The sequence below is a fragment of the Citrus sinensis genome, chromosome 3, assembly GCF_022201045.2.
Source record: "Citrus sinensis cultivar Valencia sweet orange chromosome 3, DVS_A1.0, whole genome shotgun sequence".
Classification (NCBI taxonomy): domain Eukaryota; kingdom Viridiplantae; phylum Streptophyta; class Magnoliopsida; order Sapindales; family Rutaceae; genus Citrus; species Citrus sinensis.
This window is the reverse complement of record NC_068558.1, coordinates 44,510,898-44,528,028: the sequence shown is the minus strand read 5'-3', so window position 1 is coordinate 44,528,028 and position 17,131 is coordinate 44,510,898. Positions and strand designations below refer to the sequence as shown.

The 17,131-nt window shown below is 37.1% G+C and overlaps 3 protein-coding genes and 1 non-coding gene across 7 annotated transcripts; 1 reads left to right on the top strand and 3 right to left on the bottom strand.

The window, feature by feature from the left end:
- Positions 1–1,447: 1,447 nt before the first annotated feature.
- LOC102610998 (hypothetical protein) lies at positions 1,448–5,074 on the bottom strand. The gene is made up of 4 exons (XM_006479738.4): positions 3,858–5,074; positions 2,415–2,628; positions 2,187–2,316; positions 1,448–2,070 (listed from the first exon to the last, which is right to left on the bottom strand). The coding sequence occupies exons 1-4, from the start codon at positions 4,766–4,768 to the stop codon at positions 1,796–1,798; spliced, it is 1,530 nt and encodes a 509-aa protein (XP_006479801.1). The 5' UTR covers positions 4,769–5,074; the 3' UTR covers positions 1,448–1,795.
- A 1,467-nt stretch (positions 5,075–6,541) lies between these two features.
- TRNAS-UGA (transfer RNA serine (anticodon UGA)) lies at positions 6,542–6,623 on the bottom strand. The gene has a single exon. It is a non-coding gene; the product is annotated as a tRNA-Ser (tRNA).
- A 471-nt stretch (positions 6,624–7,094) lies between these two features.
- LOC102610693 (putative E3 ubiquitin-protein ligase RF298) lies at positions 7,095–11,776 on the bottom strand. 2 transcript variants are annotated; one of them, XM_052438198.1, is made up of 4 exons: positions 11,674–11,776; positions 10,558–10,600; positions 8,176–10,285; positions 7,095–7,895 (listed from the first exon to the last, which is right to left on the bottom strand). In XM_052438198.1, the coding sequence occupies exons 3-4, from the start codon at positions 10,213–10,215 to the stop codon at positions 7,356–7,358; spliced, it is 2,580 nt and encodes an 859-aa protein (XP_052294158.1). In that variant the 5' UTR covers positions 10,216–10,285; positions 10,558–10,600; positions 11,674–11,776; the 3' UTR covers positions 7,095–7,355. The 2 variants fall into 2 exon arrangements, with proteins under 2 accessions (XP_052294158.1, XP_006479800.1); XM_006479737.4 differs by lacking the exon at positions 11,674–11,776 and adding an exon at positions 10,858–11,087.
- Positions 11,777–12,945: 1,169 nt separating this feature from the next.
- Positions 12,946–16,823, top strand: LOC102610395 (methyl-CpG-binding domain-containing protein 4-like). Of its 3 annotated transcripts, none has more exons than XM_006479736.4 (2): positions 12,946–13,112; positions 15,878–16,823. In XM_006479736.4, exons 1-2 carry the CDS (start codon positions 13,074–13,076, stop codon positions 16,430–16,432), a joined length of 594 nt encoding a protein of 197 aa, XP_006479799.1. In that variant the 5' UTR covers positions 12,946–13,073; the 3' UTR covers positions 16,433–16,823. The 3 variants fall into 3 exon arrangements, with proteins under 3 accessions (XP_006479799.1, XP_052293873.1, XP_024954792.1); XM_052437913.1 differs by lacking the exon at positions 12,946–13,112 and adding an exon at positions 13,643–13,663; XM_025099024.2 differs by lacking the exon at positions 12,946–13,112 and adding an exon at positions 14,214–14,334.
- The last annotated feature ends 308 nt before the right edge of the window (positions 16,824–17,131 follow it).

Genomic DNA, 17,131 nt, shown 5'->3' with positions numbered 1-17,131 from the left:
ATGTGTACGGAGGTCCTAGGCTTTGAGAGCATGTCGGAGAAGATGGACTTGTCCAAGGTGATTGAGGAGCACTCATCAAGATTAATTACATCAAGCGGCAGAAAGACGAAAATGCGCCGAGTAAGAGTTCTCCCGCCATTTTTGTCTACACTGTTCTGCAGCGGACGGCCAAGATTCAGTCTCGAGAAAGTGACGGGGAGTGATGGACGGTTGAATATCGTAATGGTCGATTATATGGCGGATCTTGTTGGCGGTGGTGACGAAGTGGCGATGGCACGTGATGATCAAGAAGTTGATGGTGGTATTGGTGAGTTGAAAAATGATGATCACGAGATGAATATTGGTGATCGTGAGCAAAAAGAGGACATGGCTGCTGATGATCGTATAGAGGAGATGATTGGTGATAATCTTGTTGATCAAGAAGTTGATGATGGTAACGGTGAGATGAGTATCGGTGATCGTCTAGGTGATGATGCTAGGGATGAGAATAGAGAGGTGGAGGTGACTGGTGATGATCGTCATGAAGGAGATTATCGGTGATCGTGATTAAGGTGGCGATGATATTGGTAATAATAATGTGAATCAGACGGTGGAAATGACTGATGATGAGAATGACAATAAGAAGAAGAAGACGAAGAATTGAGGAAGTTATGTTAGGTTGTTTTGTCGCATTTGCTAGTAACTGATTTTGGCGGGAAAAATTGATGGAGGTGGTCATGATAACTAAGAAGGTCCCCATCCAAGTTTTGGGAGTTCATTTAGGTTACTTACTGCGAGAGCATCTTGTTCCAATTCTAGGTTAAATCATGATTGAAAAAGTCTCTTAATTAGTTTAGCATTACGTGATTTCATTTGAATTGGAGATTTAAAAGGTGACTAAAATTTCTTTCATTCATTCTTGTATGCTTTATCTTCCTTCATTGTTTTTAGTTTTTTCTTGGTATTTTCTACTATTTCAGTGCATGTTTTATATAATTCTGTGATATCTGATTCCCTTTTGTATGATATAACAACGCTAGTGCATGGGTTCAGGTGTGTATTAAATTACGACAGTCCATTTCCAGGGTCAATTTATACTTGCTTAGCCAGTCTATTTGAAAATTTAAGCCGAGTGAGTGAATATGCTTTGTGGGAATTTAGTCCTCTTCCTGGATGGGCTTCGATGACAGCCCATCCATTAAAGCTTGGGCTCTGAATTTGTGAAACGTGAGAGTATATAGGCTTTGAGAGGCATCGACATCAAACATTCCGGTGAATTGTGACTCTCTATGTATCGAAGATATTTTCCAATGCACACTAACTTCGCTTGTTTTACATTCAGTGATGGTTCTCTATCCGCATGAAATCACTTACTCTTAGACCGTCAGGAAATATTCTGGCATGAACCTGAAGTAATGATTACGATTTCATTGTTAGACCATTTGCTTGTATTTGTCATAGGAACTAATTACAAAACCAGGAGATATATAACATTAAAAAATGCAGTCAAATTTATAGTATATATATCCTATTACTAATGACATCGATGATAATGGTCAAAAGAGAAGCTCAAAGAAAAATACATTTTTCAAGTGTTCAGTTATCGCTCCCAACCTCACAGTGTACAAATAAAGTAATCATAAAAATCTCCACGCCAAGATTTCGTCCTACAGAGTTTCTACCGCCCTCGACAAAGTTAATATAATTTACAAAACCATTGAAGTAAAGCAGGTTTAAAACAATCTGCCCCGTCGTGATTATGAAACAGTAATTTTGTGTGTATAATAATAAAAGATTATAAACTATACTCAATTTATTATCTCTCTGGCATTTGTGCTTTCCATATACCTTTTGCTGGAGAAGACCCTGATATCTTTACAACTTTCTGTTTAGGTTTGTATCGCTTCCGACCGACATCGTTTTGCTTCTCGTCGCTTTGCGCTTTTGTTATATCAACTTTCACTATGTGATGATCCGAAGTCCCTTTCGAAGAAAAGACCGAGTATGAACCCGGAACAAACTTGTACGGTGAATTCGGGGATGCCAATATGTAATCCACTCTGGTTCCATATTTGCATGTCCCCTGCACACCTGCATCATCGTATTATGAGGAAAAAAAAAAGAAAAGATCATAAAAACAGTGGTTTTGAATAGAGAAATTTTCTGATTAGCTGGGGGGAAACATTTAAAAGTGATAAGTTGCATACTTTGGCCTTTGGCAATCATGACCACCGACTCACATTCACCAGCGAAGTCCTTAGAATCGGTGTATTGTTTACTCTTCAGAAATTTCATGACTTCAACTTTTGGGGTTGGCTTTCCCATCTCCTCGTAGTACTATATAAGATGTAATGCGAATCCAGTTAAAAAACGAAGTTAAATCAAGTTGTTTTTGTGACCGGATTGAGAATGATCAAAGCTGCAATAGTTTTTACCTTTACAATGTCAGTCCATCTCTCCGAAGAGTAATCTGTTTCGTCAAGTGAATTAAGTGCTCCAGCCAAGATGTGGGCCTCACCATGATCATTAGATTGGATGATTGCATTCATCTGCTTCATCCGCCAGTTCTCATCGAGATGATCAAGGTGAGTGCAGTGGAAGTTGACTTCTCCAATCTGAGGAACATCAACGGTGGCCTTAAGAACATTCCTGCATTGTAAAAAGCACCATGCAGGGTCATATAATATATACATTTCTCCTTGTTCCTTTTATCATTTATCAGACAACAGAACGACATGTTGAAGCATGAAACCCATAAATATATTAGTCGTACGATGATCGAATAAATTGCTTAAATTAATAGTAGACATTAAGAGCAAAGAGGAGTCATAATTGATTATTTTATCTTGATCTGAAAAATGTTGCTTTTCCAACAAAAAGTTGTTCGCTGGATGTAGCATTCATTCATCTCAATTATGCTAATAATTTGACTCATGGCATACCAAAATTGCAGCTATAATAACAATACGCACTTCACGTCAAATCGAATTAGTGCTTTCTATTATTATTATTATTATTATTTTGTTTTTATTTTAAAAACAAATCATCCCTTTCTATATAACAATTCAAAAAATAGATTGATGGAAACAGTTCAAATTTCTGACTTCTAGTAATAGTAGCAATCATTTTCGAAAGTATATCTTTCAAGAAAACAGGTAAATTTCCCAACAGGTTAATAATCACTAAGCTCTACATATTTGAGTTTAAAAAACTGGTTTATTAACAAAAACATAGTTTTATCTTGAGCAGGGGTAAACTAACAGTTCAGTGGAATTAGGCATTGCAGTAAAATTGAAACTCACAAGTTTTCTGGGAAAAATTAAAATATTCAACATCGTTCACAAGAAAAGCTATTTACTATGTTTTCATTCTGAAATTACACTAGATAGATATACTCAACAGTCACCAATAGGGCCTTAATGAAAATGTTGGGAATATATATATATAAAAAAAAAAAAACATCTGAATGATATAGAACTGATGATAATATAATATAGGTAAAAAAAAATCCTAACTTAGGTTTTATACGACCCTGCATACAGCTGTTACTGTGAGTTTGACAGTGTCAGAGCTGCTTGCACACGATTTAGGCCAAACAGATCGCAGAACGCAGAGGCAATAATTAATAATATGTAAAAGTCTAACAGCAGTAAACAATTTCTTCAATTACTATATAGATTATCAAAAAATCATATCCTATGGAAAGTTTCTTCAACTTTGAGGAAAGCTACACTTAGAAACCCCATATTATTCTGATCAAAAGAAGAGACAATTGCTGACATTTTCAAAAGGAAACTTTTTTTTTTCTACCTTTATTCCTTCAAACATAGAAATTTTATATATTAAAAGAACTAACTAGAACTGAGAAATTGACTCACCTAAAATCAGTATCATCAAAAATCTTCTGCACTTTCCAGCGCTTGATCGGCCACTTAGACAAGACAGCATTGCCATACTCAGGAGCCCAGCTCTCAGCAAAAACATAATTCATCCCCAGAGCGGCTGCCAAATCAGATAACGGCTTCATCGAATTCTCTTCCTCTGCTTTCACATCTTGCAAAGCCAGAAGATCCGCATCCAATTCCCTCAAAACCTCAAGAACTGTCCTTGTGCTGCCAACACTGGCTATAGAACTCGTCGGAAAACTCACACTTGATTTCAATGGCGCCTTTCCTCTCAAAATCCTTCTGACAGCACTGCTTGAAGGTTCATCTTTATCTTCTTCTCTGAAACTCAGCTGCCGGTTACGCAACAAAGAAATCTCATTATCAGGCAAATTTATGGATACCCTGAGCTTTGATTTTGCAAACTTTTGTTGCTTGGAAAGATTCTCTGTTCCATTCACTGAGCTTGAATGTAAAGGAGACTGCTTTAGTATGCTCTTTGGACGATCAATCACTGACTTGGCACGTAAATTAATTCTGTTGAAATCTTCATTTTCATGGTCAAAATTTGAAGGCTTCTCCGATTTGGGTACTGCGGGGGCCATTGAGAACAGAGCAGCGTTGAAAGTGGCTACACGTATTGATTTTTCTGATTTCAGGTCAACAGTTCGAGCATTTGGATGAACCGTAGCCGACCCATTAAGGGGAAGTTCGTTTTTTGAGTCGTTTTGTGATTTGTAGCTGGATTTTCTGAACTTTTTTACTATAACTTTGGGCTCCGGTCGGCAGCGGACCGGCCACCGGAGACGGCAGTAAAGGCGCCGGAGTCTTTTGTTGAGGACTTTGAGCATTGTGGAGAAGTTGGTCTCGAAGAAAATGAGTTCTTGGTTTGTTAATGGTGGCATTAGAATTTAGAAGAAAGAAATAGAAGATGCAGAGTTGTTATCAAAGACTAACACAACAATAACAACTATGCTTTTGGTGTTTGTTTAATAAGAAATGAAGGTTAAAAAAATAAAATAAAATAAATAATAATAATATGGTTAATTATTTAGGTAAGTAGACTTTTGATTAAAATTTTGTTTTTCAGAGGTTGAAGGGATCAAGGAGCCTTCGGGGAAATTGGTTTTGTGACACGTGGCGGACAAAATGAGAGTTTGTGCGGTGCCAACTGCTCCAGAGAGAGGGTGTTCACCGGACAGTATGTAAATGTCGTTTGGGCTTTTAACCTAATTTATTTCACAAACATAACAGAATAATAATTATTTAATTTTGGGAGAGAGAGAGAGAGACAGAGATTATCGGTCAAGAAAATGAAAGAGTCCAACGACTACTAGCCATGCAACGCAAGATTCTTGTTTTGTTTGGAACGCCACGTCACCTAAAACACGCCGCACACAACTCCCATGCAACCTCAGTGGCGTAAGTGGAGCCCACGAGTCATAATCTATGCATGATCACAATTGCAACCAACATGAGGCGAGTTGGACTGGGCTCAGTATATCATCTCCTGGTTAAGTTAACCTCCAGGTCTTTCGCGATTGGATGCCCAAAACTGACTATTCTCAAACACTGAACATTCCAAAGTTAATATTTGACGGAAAATTAATTTTTACAAAGAGAACTCTAATTATATGTGCATAATTTAAGAATCTATCTTAGATACTTGAAAAACCAAAATTTTGTCGCATATAATTACGAGAAAAATGGGCTACATCTAACTAGAGAGAGGGTGGCTCCCAAGCAGCATTTTGGGGAAAATTACTTCTTTTTTTTTTTTTCCAACATTAGTCTAGATTGGGGTCCCCTACAGGGTGAGGGCACACATTATTAGCTCACATAAAAGATGTAAAATGATGAAAAGAAAGGGATCGGCGAACGTCGAGAAGTTGACCAAGTGGTGTCCACCTATAATCTAGCTTGAATAATAAATACCCTTTTTAAGAGTTAGGTGGAGATGTATCAATATGATTTTGCTTCTTTTTTTTTTTTTTAATTTTTAATTCTGGGATGAGATTTTAAACAAATAAATATGTTTGCCGATGGAGGAATAAATGCATACTCTTTAGCTGGATTTGCCGGCTGAAGAAAGATGCCAAATGAAAAAATATGTGATGACAGAGAAGTAAGATGAAATCTCAGTAAAATGACAGCTGGCTCTTCTTTCTTTAATGGTCTCCCCGAACTCGAGAATCTTGTGGCTGTTTGAGTTTCCCTCTCCATTATCTCACTTTTTGTATGAGCTGGTAGAATCGCCTACCGTTTCGTATGGGCAAAACGTCATTGAAAGAACTATAAAATCAAATTAAGTGACGGCGGTGTCCCGGCAGGAACAAGGCTAGTTTTTATTTTAATGATTTATGATTGTGATGATATTATAGTTATAGGAATGTTAGCCGTATGATATGTGTGAGATCTAGCTATGGCGAGATTGCATTATTTCGACTAGGATATTTTCACAATTGTCACACACACATTGGCATTAATGTCCCCGAGAAAATATTGTTTAATGTGACGTCAAATCTCAATCTCTTAGCATATATATATTTCAATTTCTATTAGCCGCGTTATAAAATCCACAACAACGTTACAATCAAGAAAAAAGACCTCAACGCATTAAATTGCGGCGGTTGAATCTACATGCATTATGTATGTGTAATTCGTTGCAAAAGATAAATCGTCGACAGCAGGGTTCGAACCTGCGCGGGCGAAGCCCAACAGATTTCAAGTCTGTCTCCTTAACCACTCGGACATATCGACCAGCATGCCGTTTGAGCTTGTTTAAATCATATTATACTATTTATATTCTTAGTTTTTAATTATTTGCACAAAATAATAATTAATTCCTCTGATATTAGTCATCAGACAATGGGAATTACATTAGCAAAATAAAAGTTTAAGTAAATTCAGAAAGCCGATTAATAACGTCAGATTTAGATGAACATATGAAATTAGACACAATCTAAAATCATATTTCACCGCCAAAGGAGCATGTTATTAATAACTATAGTTGCTTGTGCATGAGTTTTAAGTTTTAACCGGTTTTTATAAAAAAAAGTGTCTTGCTTACAATTTCTCTTGCTCTGTCTACATCCGTCAATTTCAGTTGAATATGGAGCTTACTTTTCGATGCATTTGAGTGTGCTTTCGTTTTCATATTTTAGTGGCAACAGCTTTAGGTATAATGCTAAATACCCATTCCAGGATGAGAAATATAAAAGAACAATGGGAGAGCAAAACTGACATTTTATATTGTATATATCAAAGCATAAACCTAAACTTTACAAGTTGACTTCTGTAACTGTAAGTTCCTTTTTCTCTTTCTATTTCTAGTTCTTCATTTTTAGGAATAACTTTTTCTGAACTATTTGAAAACGCAAAAACAAAAAACAAAATGAGCAACAACTTGATGAACTTTGCCAGAATTCCATTTACATTATACAAGTTGTTGCTCTTTCTCCCCAGCCCCACCGTTCCAGCTAAGAAGATTTGCTATGGCTGTGCAAAACGCACTTGAATACGCTGCTGAATTGGAGACCTACATGAAGGACAGTCATTCATACCCTGCTTCTCATGGAGCTCATTGCATTTTTGACAGAGGACTTGATGGGCACACGGGAGGAAAACCACAGATTTCTCCTCTGCTAGGCACACGACACATTCCCGTTCCCGTTTTAATCCTCCCATCAAAGAACTACCCGAAGAACTTCCTCCTCCCATTAATAAACCAGGAATTTTACTACCCTTCTTCATAGCTGGGTTTTCAATCTTGCCGTCAGGCATGAAACCTCCATCAACACTTCCTCGAAGTGCTGCTATTTTGGAAGAGTCTGACTTATATTTCAACAGTGAAAGCTGGCTTTCAAGCTTTCCGATGTCTTCTGTAAGTTTGCTCATCTCCTTTTCAGCTTCCAGCTTTATCATCTCCTCTTCTGCCTTTGCAGCAGCTTCAAGCTGTTCTCGTTGGTTCCTTATAGCAGCAGCCTGAGCAAGAAGATTTTCCCTGGCCATCCTCTCCTCTCTCCATCTAGTCTGCAATTTTTTTTTTCCATTGTTTCTAGTAAGTAATAAAAAATAAAATTATGCATTGCAGGAATATGACACTCCTGTATTGTGGTTGACGGGAAAATCCTGATTTTAGCATATTTTTCACAACAATTTGATGAACAGGCTTATTACATAATATGACCTAGAGGCTTTGCGAGGAATATGTACGGAAATGAATTCCCCATGTATGATATTTACAGTCCAATAACACGCATTTTATTATAATCAGAAGGTAAATATCCATAACTGCTTCAAAGAAGTATACCTCAAGTTGATTGTGGCGATTTTCTGCCTTGCTTATCTCCTGTTGCAGCACAGCCACCTTCTGCTTCTCAGTTGCAAGCTCCTCCCGCAGCAAAACCCTTTGGGCCTCCAATGACTGTGCATTCTTGAGGGCCTTCTGCTCCCTCTCAAATGCTTCCTGACAACTAACAGCTGATTTGGCCGCCCGTAAGTTGGCTGCCTCCATCTCCTTCTTCAGCACAGAATGTTCCATTTCAAGCGTGTGAACAGTGGAACTGGACCTCTCAACCTGAGCAGTGGCATTGGTTAGGGCAAACTCCATCTCAGATAGCCGCTTCACGGTGTTCTCCTCCAAGATTTGCTTATCCTTTTGGCATTGCTCTACTTCTTGCTTCTCATGCCTCAGTGCTTTAAGCTCAGCTTGGTCCTTGCTAAGCCTACGAGCAGCCTGCATTACCTTCTGATTGGCCCACTCAGTCCAACTGTTTAGTTCATTCTGCAGCTCTGGAACCCAAGGAACTAGCTTCAGAATGAGTTCATCCTTCCCATTTTGCGGGATATATCTTCCTAGAGTTTCATCAAAAGGAATTCCAGCATAGTACTCAGGAAGCTTGGGAGATGGAGAGGTGGTTGCTACAGCCTTTATGTCAGGATTCTTTTTTGATGAGGATGATGCCACCAGCTCAGTATTTGGCACAGGTAATGCAAGTGTGGTGCCCTTGGTAGGTAATGATGAAGGGCTATCTGAAACAGGGTGAGCAAGTGGAGTCCTGGTTGAGGCACAATGACCTCTATCTCTTGATGCTGCTGCAGCTCCTGTATCTGCACTAATCTTTGAGGGACCACTCTTTGGATGCACAGCAGATAAATCAGATGCAGGTCTCACTCTCTTTTCCAAAACAAAACCCCCCATGCTAGCAAGCTTGCCTGATCTGAAAGCCCCTTTGCCATAAGTTCTGTAGGATTTCTCAGTGGGCACATGGCAGGACTTTTGGCGAAGGATTGCTAGTTCTTTCTTGGACCGCCCTTTCCGACCATTTCCAGATCTTTCATCAGAACCAAGTGTTAGCGACATGTTTTGAGCATGTTCCCCTAGGGAACTCAAAGATTTCTCTACACTTTCTGCCATAGAAACCAGACTGTCTCTTTCTGGTAGCATCTTTTCAGTAACAAAAGAATTTCTGGGGTTGGGCATATTTGGGAAACTTCCGAATTTTAGGGTTTCAGACATAGAGCATTTAGCTCCTGGTTTTGAAAATTTTGAGGGTTCTGTAGGTTTTGAAGGTCTTGGAACATTTGATTTACTAGTATTTGGAGGAAAAGTTCCAGAGCCTTGGTCTTCTGATCTCAATTGGGAAGGTGAAGAACTGGAGGAGCTCTCTCCTGAGAATTCTTTACTATCAAGGAAACTCAAAATATCTCCTTCAACTGTGCATGCTTGTGAAATGTTCAAGTCACACATTAACAACCACCACATCGCTTCCGCAATGGATAAGGATGTTTTCACATCCCTGAGCACGTTAATCATCTCCAACATGGTGTAATCCACCATTTGCTGCAAATTGTCAAACATTTCATCCCTTGAAGAATTAGTTCCCTTCACTTTCTCCAAAGCAGACAAAGTATCATTGACAATATTTGACACAAGGTCTTTACCCCCACAGTAAATGCTATGCCTTGCAATGTTTTTAGTTGCATCGTCCTCACTATAGCCACACTCAGAAATCTGCTTAATTACATTCCTGAATAGTGTGTTCAAACCAGAGGATAGAAGTTCCCCGAGTGCACACACAATAGGATCATCCCACTCCCCAGATTCGCACTCTGCTTCTTTGTCCACTTCCGTACCCCGACTAGACCCAGCATCAGACAATGGAGGATAACTCAATGGGTTTTGGGGTTTCTCCAAGGACTGTTGATACCGAGGGAATTCGGTCAAGGATGTAGGAAGGTTAACTGGGTTCATTTGAGAAGGTTCGGCTAATTTTCTCTTGTTCTTACTTCCCTTATCAAGGGATAACACAGAACAGGACCCTGCTTTGTTAGCACCACTGTTAGCCATGTTATCCTTCTACGAACAACAAAAACAAAACACTCAATGTCCTCTCTACTTAGGCTTCCGGATACATTCCCTACATAAGCAAGCAAAGGCTCAAACAGTAACCAAAGAAATAAAAAATAAAGAAAAGTGCATAAAACACATTGTCCAAAGAAAATGAACACCAAATAAACAGAGAATCAACTGCAAAAAACAATGCAAATAAGAAAATGAACAAAAAAAAAAAAAAACAGAGAGAATGAACTGCAAAAACAATGCAAATTGAACCGTTGTATTTCTCTTGTAAGCAAAGATAACCAATAGCATAACAAAGCAGAAAGAAAAATGAATAAGCAAAACCCATACCAGTATCTCTGAAATAGGGCAAGTGAGGCAATCTTTCTCTACCCTGTATCAGAGAAAAACCGAAAAACAGTCAGTTTATCAAAAACAGGAACCACTTACATTCAGAGCACGCTTACTTTGCTATTCAAGATAATAATGATAATGAATGCGTAGATAACACTAATACAAAACCCTTTTATTTTTATAGCCTAAGCTGCAACATAGGAAGCAGCACACAGACTCACTAAAAAGAAAAAACCCAAGAATCACTTCAAACGAAGACCATAAGAGAAAAAGAAAGAAAAAACAGAATCTTTATACCTATACTTAGTGGTTTTGATTAGAAGAAAACTATTTAGTATGTCACAGAGAACCAAAAAGCAATGGTAATTTGTCCCCATTGTCTTCGCCGTGGCTGCATTTCTTCGCGCGGACAAATTTTGCAGCTGCACTGCCTGTGCCCGGTGTAGTGTTGGTGTGCTTGTGCGTTTGGGCTTTTTGCACTCAAAAGCCACTAAACCAGAGTCAGTGTTCGGCCCTTTTTTGGCTTATTCGTCTAACCCTTAATTAGTCTTTGCCAATTGGTATTGGATTCACTAATTCCCTCCCAGATTACACATTAATTACATACTTAATATTTACGATAAAGTTTATTAATTTATTAATAAATAATTCAAATTTTTATAATTTTTTTAAGTGAAAAGAAAACCCAAAAAAAAAATGTGTATTACGCCTTAGAAATTTTGGGAAAATGGAAATAAATAAAATAAAGTAAATATTTTTCTTTTTTTATAAAATTAAAAGAAAATAATTGGAAACAGAAATCATTCGAAAATTACTCTATTATAAGCAATTATAATGTATATGGTTATATGTATATATAGAAAATTTATTCTCAGTCATTTGTTGATGGGCAAGTCACGGCAGGAAACCAAAGTATCGTTGTATATACCAAAATGGAAAAATCACTATTCAACCAAAATCAGAGTTGTATATGAAATAACCGTTAATACTGTTAGAAAATCAGAAAAATTTGGTCAGCATTCTACATATAACACAAATTGGTCCGTCGAAATATTGAAATAAATAATAATAAAAAAAACACATTGAAATCAAGGAAAATTATTAAACACTCACTGTCTGTCATAGCTGAAATGACTGCAATATTTTGAAACCCAACTTGAAGCCAGTAATGACACTGCCGAAATACAAAATGGATCTGGATATGGCTTCACCAGACAGCGAAAAGTGGTGCTTATAAATGAAATAGGCTTACGTTATAGTAAGTGGAGCGTGACGCGTGTGATATATATTTGAAAAAGCACAACGGGTGGAAACGCACTGAGCAGAGCGAACCAGGTGAAGACGTCGCGAGCAGAGCGTGACCAGATGAAATTTAGTCAGCAGCGGGCGACGGGTGGATATAATTAAATTATATTATTAATTGCATGGAACGACTCGGCGATGTGTGGAAGGCATGCACGTTGAAAATTGAAATGAATGAGCGAGCAAATTACAATAATCGATAATTATCTTTTATTTATATGTTTATTATTTATTTCGTTTGAACTGTGTTTGGTTGCCGAGAAATTGCATTTCTGTCAATAATATCAAGAATAACACCATTACATTTCTCAGACAATATTTGAATCTTATCGATACCAAAATAATCTAGTCGTCGGCTTTTGGATAGTGAGATAATTGAATAATAATAAGGGATAATATCATTCGTATATTTTATAGATCCTCTATTATAAAAAATACCACAATATTTTAAGAGTGTATCAATTGTCTATCTTAAATTAACAAAAGTTATCTGCCGACCACCAAATTGTTAGCTGTCGTTTGAAAGTTAATGAAATTACAATGAATTAACGATTTTACCCTTAAAAAATATCACTTGTATACCCTTAAATTATTTTATTATTATTTGTATCATATGAAAAGACTAAATTATTCTTCTGATATTATTTTATTTAAACGGTAAGTAACAGTTTGATAGACGATCAAGTTAGAATGGATGATTAATACACCCTTAAAATATTATAATATTTTTTATAACAGATCATTTATAAGGTATACGAATGATAATTTTTCTAATAATAATTAACCTTTTGTTCAAATGTCGGTTTTCTTTAGTAAGTGGGGTTAAAAAAAAAAAAGTCCACTGAACGAAGGTCAAATGTCCATGGGTGTCAATTATTATATACGTGGCGAGGAAAAATCCAATAATCAGTTTACGCGGGCTCTAATGGGGCCATACACCCCTCGGTGCCGCTGGATCGGATTTGTAATTAAAACCCACGACACGTTTGACGCATGCATGCGAGACATCCAGGTGAACCAACGGGCAATATCCAAAAACATTTTACTCTTACAGTATATATCACGTGAGTGCATGTGCATTCCCCAAGGCAGACAGTAACTGATGCACGACCCAACGCCACGTGTCACTGAGAAGTGAAAAAAACCGCAAAACTGTGAAAAATTAGGAAACGATAAAGAAAGGAGTAGACGTAAGTTCTAGAGAGAGAAAGATGGAAGACAAACAAGAGACGCCGAAAACGGCGTCGAAGGTACGCTACGAACTCAAACCTAATTCTTTTTTAGATTTATTTTTTTTTTATTTTTCCTCTTCAAATAACGGTTACGAGATTTTAGTACGGACATGAAATTTGTAACTGCTCTGTTGAGTTTATTATTATAAAAATCGATAATTAATAATTATCTTTTATTCATATGTTTATTATTTCGTTTGAGCCGTGTTTGGATGCGGATGAAATTGCAGCGTAGATTAGGGAACGGAAGGAAATTGGGAATCTTTTGTTTTCACTTAGTGTGATGAGTCAGGTGTCTCGCATCAATCGATAAAAACGCTCGCTCAACTGAGCCTAAAATTCAAATGATATTTTGTTCAATCGAAACCATCGGCTGAGCGTTACTATTCCTCTAGTAACTAGTTATTATTATTATTATTATTATTTTTGTTGGTTTGTTCCTTTTCTTAGTTACAGGACAGCCAGAAATTTTGCGTTTTTGAAATGATGAAAGAGCGTTTTGCCAGCTAGGGATGTTGTTCAATCCTAGAAGAATTGGTCAGATTTGTTAATGCCCATCTAGTTGCATGGTCTGCATATGTTTTAAGTTAGTCCTTTTTGAGTCATGTTTTGTATATAATGCTTATGTCTAGTTCTGAGCTAATGCTTGCTAATCATCTACTATGCGTCATTGTAATGAGTTAGTTTTTGGGCGTTAAACACATATTCAATAGCATAAATTGTTGTCAACTGCCCTCAGACTGTTAAATTTGCTTTGGTAAATAAATGACTTACTTGCTTAGATAAACTGGTGACGTTGGACATTGCTCAGCGTTCATGATTTTGTTAGTGGGTTTTAGCTTTCGGTTTCAATGGTGGTCCGTATGTATCATTTTAGTAGTAAACAACATATAGTATGCTCATTTGTTTGCATGGGCTGCCAGCTACATGTGTTTACACAAAACCTTTCTGAGTGTTATTTTGTATATTATGCCTTTGTTTTAGGGTATCCTAATCATCTTCTATGTGTTATGGTATTGTAGGAGTGTGGAATTTGTTGTCCTCCCCACACACTCTCTCTCTTTCCGCCTCCACCCCGCTGTTGTATGACATGTATTCAGTAACATATGTTATTCTCATCTGTCTCTGGATTGTTACATTTGCTAACTTTGTTAAATAGCATGCTTTCTTAAGATAAACTGATAGCGTTTGACATTGGTCAGCAGTGATGCTTGGGCTAGTGGGTTTCGGTTCTGTTGTGGTAAGGTGGAACATCTGAGTGATAAGCCAACATTTAGGTTGTCCATTTTGTTACATGGGCTGCTGGCTAAATATGTTTACATGAATGATTTTTGAGTGTTATTTTGTACATAGTGCCTTTTTTAAGGGCATGAAGTAATGCGTGCTAATAATCTACACTAGGTTATGGTTATGTGGAAGCACAGAATTTGTAACCATTTATGTTGTAAACCACACATTCAATAACTTAGGGTGTGTTCGGGATTGAGGTTGGGCAGAGCTACAGCATTAAAGTGTTTGGTAAGCACTATTTGCTGTATCTTAGAAGCTATATTGATATGATTTTCCACTTGTATGATGAAAAATCTATTATATCTTTAATAATTTTGTCAAAACTATTATTTAAAATTTATATGTACTATATATTATTAACTTTTGTTTAATAGTTACAGATTTTAAGCTACAGCACCTCAGAACCTTATGTCGTTCTGATCTATCTTTGGAGTGTGAAATTTACTTTGGTAAATGTTATACTTCCTTAGGATTAACCAATAATGTTTGACATGATTCTTGTGCACAGCTCATGTTTGTATGGTATAGAACTGATTGGACTAACATGCTTTTCTTACTTTTGTTTGCTACCTTTGCTTTGTCTTCCAAAATGTTGAAAGCTGGAAAGTATGTGTTTATTATATGGATGTAATGGAGCTCTGAAGTGGGCAGATGTTAGAATTGATGTGGTGGCTTTTTTTACTCCATAAAAGTCTATTTGTTTCTTAAACCCTCTTCTTCCCCTTACACCCCCCCACCAAAAAAAAAAAAGAAAAAAAGATTATTTTTCCTGTGACCAAGTTGATTATTATTATTATTATTATTATTTATTAGAAACCTTAAATTGTATTAAAGATGAAGAGTCAGTACAAGGAGTGGACCAGCTGTCCACTGAGAAAGCAAAATAATGAAAACTTATCGGTGCTATATAAAAATATACCAATCAACCCTCTACAAAATTAGACCAGCCTAGACACCAATCTCAAAGCATATAGATTATTTATTTATTTATATAAACGAAGATATAGAACTCGTTACGTCTTGGAGGCTTCTGACTATCCCTTTTATTAAATAATTATGGTTACCAAATTGAAAGGACTTAAATACTTTAGGAAGTAAATTAGGTATTTTAGACAGACAATATTCATGGTAATCATGAAGAATCAATCATGCATCTTACCTATAGGATTTTATTTTATTTCAATTATTTTTTTTGGGGTGTCTTTGTGTGTGTCAATGAGGCCGTTTTGTCAGTGCACCGCCTCCTGATTATGTTTTTAATGTAGTTGGAAGATTTCCTTTGGGAAAAAGGTCAACAATTGCTTGAAATTTATTTGAAATCTATATGCTTAATGGATGCACATTCTTAATTATTTCATTTGCTTTTTCATTTGTTCATTTAGAGCTGATTGGAAATTGGAAATTTTAAATTGGGTCATTATACTTCTCAACCTTAATGTGTTAATGTATTTTCTTAGGCAATTTCACTGACTGCTTTTGAATTCTTATGACAGAAGCCCCGAGGAGGAGGGGAACCGATCAGGTCAATCGACACATACGCAGCACAGTGCGAAAAATGTTTTAAATGGAGGGTGATTAATTCATCAGAAGAGTATGAGGAAATTAGATGTAAAATCGCAGAGATCCCTTTTGTTTGTGACAGAAAACCTGGTGTTTCCTGTGAGGATCCTGCTGATATTGAGTATGATGCCTCACGAGTCTGGGTCATTGACAGACCTGGAATCCCAAAGACCCCAGGAGGTTTTAAGAGAAGTTTGGTGCTTAGAAAAGATTTCTCTAAAATGGATGCTTACTATATTACTCCCACAGGGAAGAAACTAAGAACTCTTAATGAAGTAGCAGGATTTCTTGCAGCAAATCCTGAATATAGTGATGTATCCCTTTCAGATTTTACCTTTTCAGTTCCAAAAGTAATGGACGATACTATTCCTGAGGATGTTGTCAAAAAGGGTTCTGCCAGTAGTGATGCTAAAAGGAAACCTAAAACATCGAAGGGTGTTGTTGGAGATGGAACTGCTAGGGATGAAGGGTCTGTTGCCATGCACTGAATTTGTTCTTGGGCCATGTATGTTAAAAGTTATTTTCGTCGAGAATTGGGTTTGATGCAATTGAGCTGCTTGCTGTAGCTGATCTTGATTATTTTTAATTGACTGAGTTGATTTGTGTATCGTATACATGAATTGGTCAACCTGCATTTTGTTTTGGTGGAATTATGCCACCTCTGGTAGATTTCCAGAGGAAGCAGTATTGGCCCAAGTGAATATGTTTGGCAACTTTTGTTTGGTGGAATTATGTCCTCCGAAACGGCCAAGTTTTATGTTGTTAGATATTCTAGGTAATGTACCCATGTTTCTTTCTTACTCTCTTTTTTTTGGGAGTGAACTATGTATGGATGGAGCAGCTAATGTTATTGTGACTTGAATGTTGTTAGTAGGCTCAGCTATTGGATCTGTTGTAATGGTTGCATTTCTTCTTTTTTCCCCCCAGTGAATGTTTGTCCCGAGTGAACTATTGTATTTTGAAGTATGTGATTAAATCTCCCTTCCCCTTAGAGCATAGAACAGAACTGGCATAGGATTGGTGGAGGGAGTTATTTTAAGTACCATAGAAGTTTGTTTGTCCGTAACAGAAACCATGATAAAGCTCATTTGTAGAATTGCACAAATTCTCATCTCCCATTGAGAATTCCGTGAAAATTGGGACTAAGTGGACAGTGGTTGCTCTAGCCTCTAGATACATATCTTGGT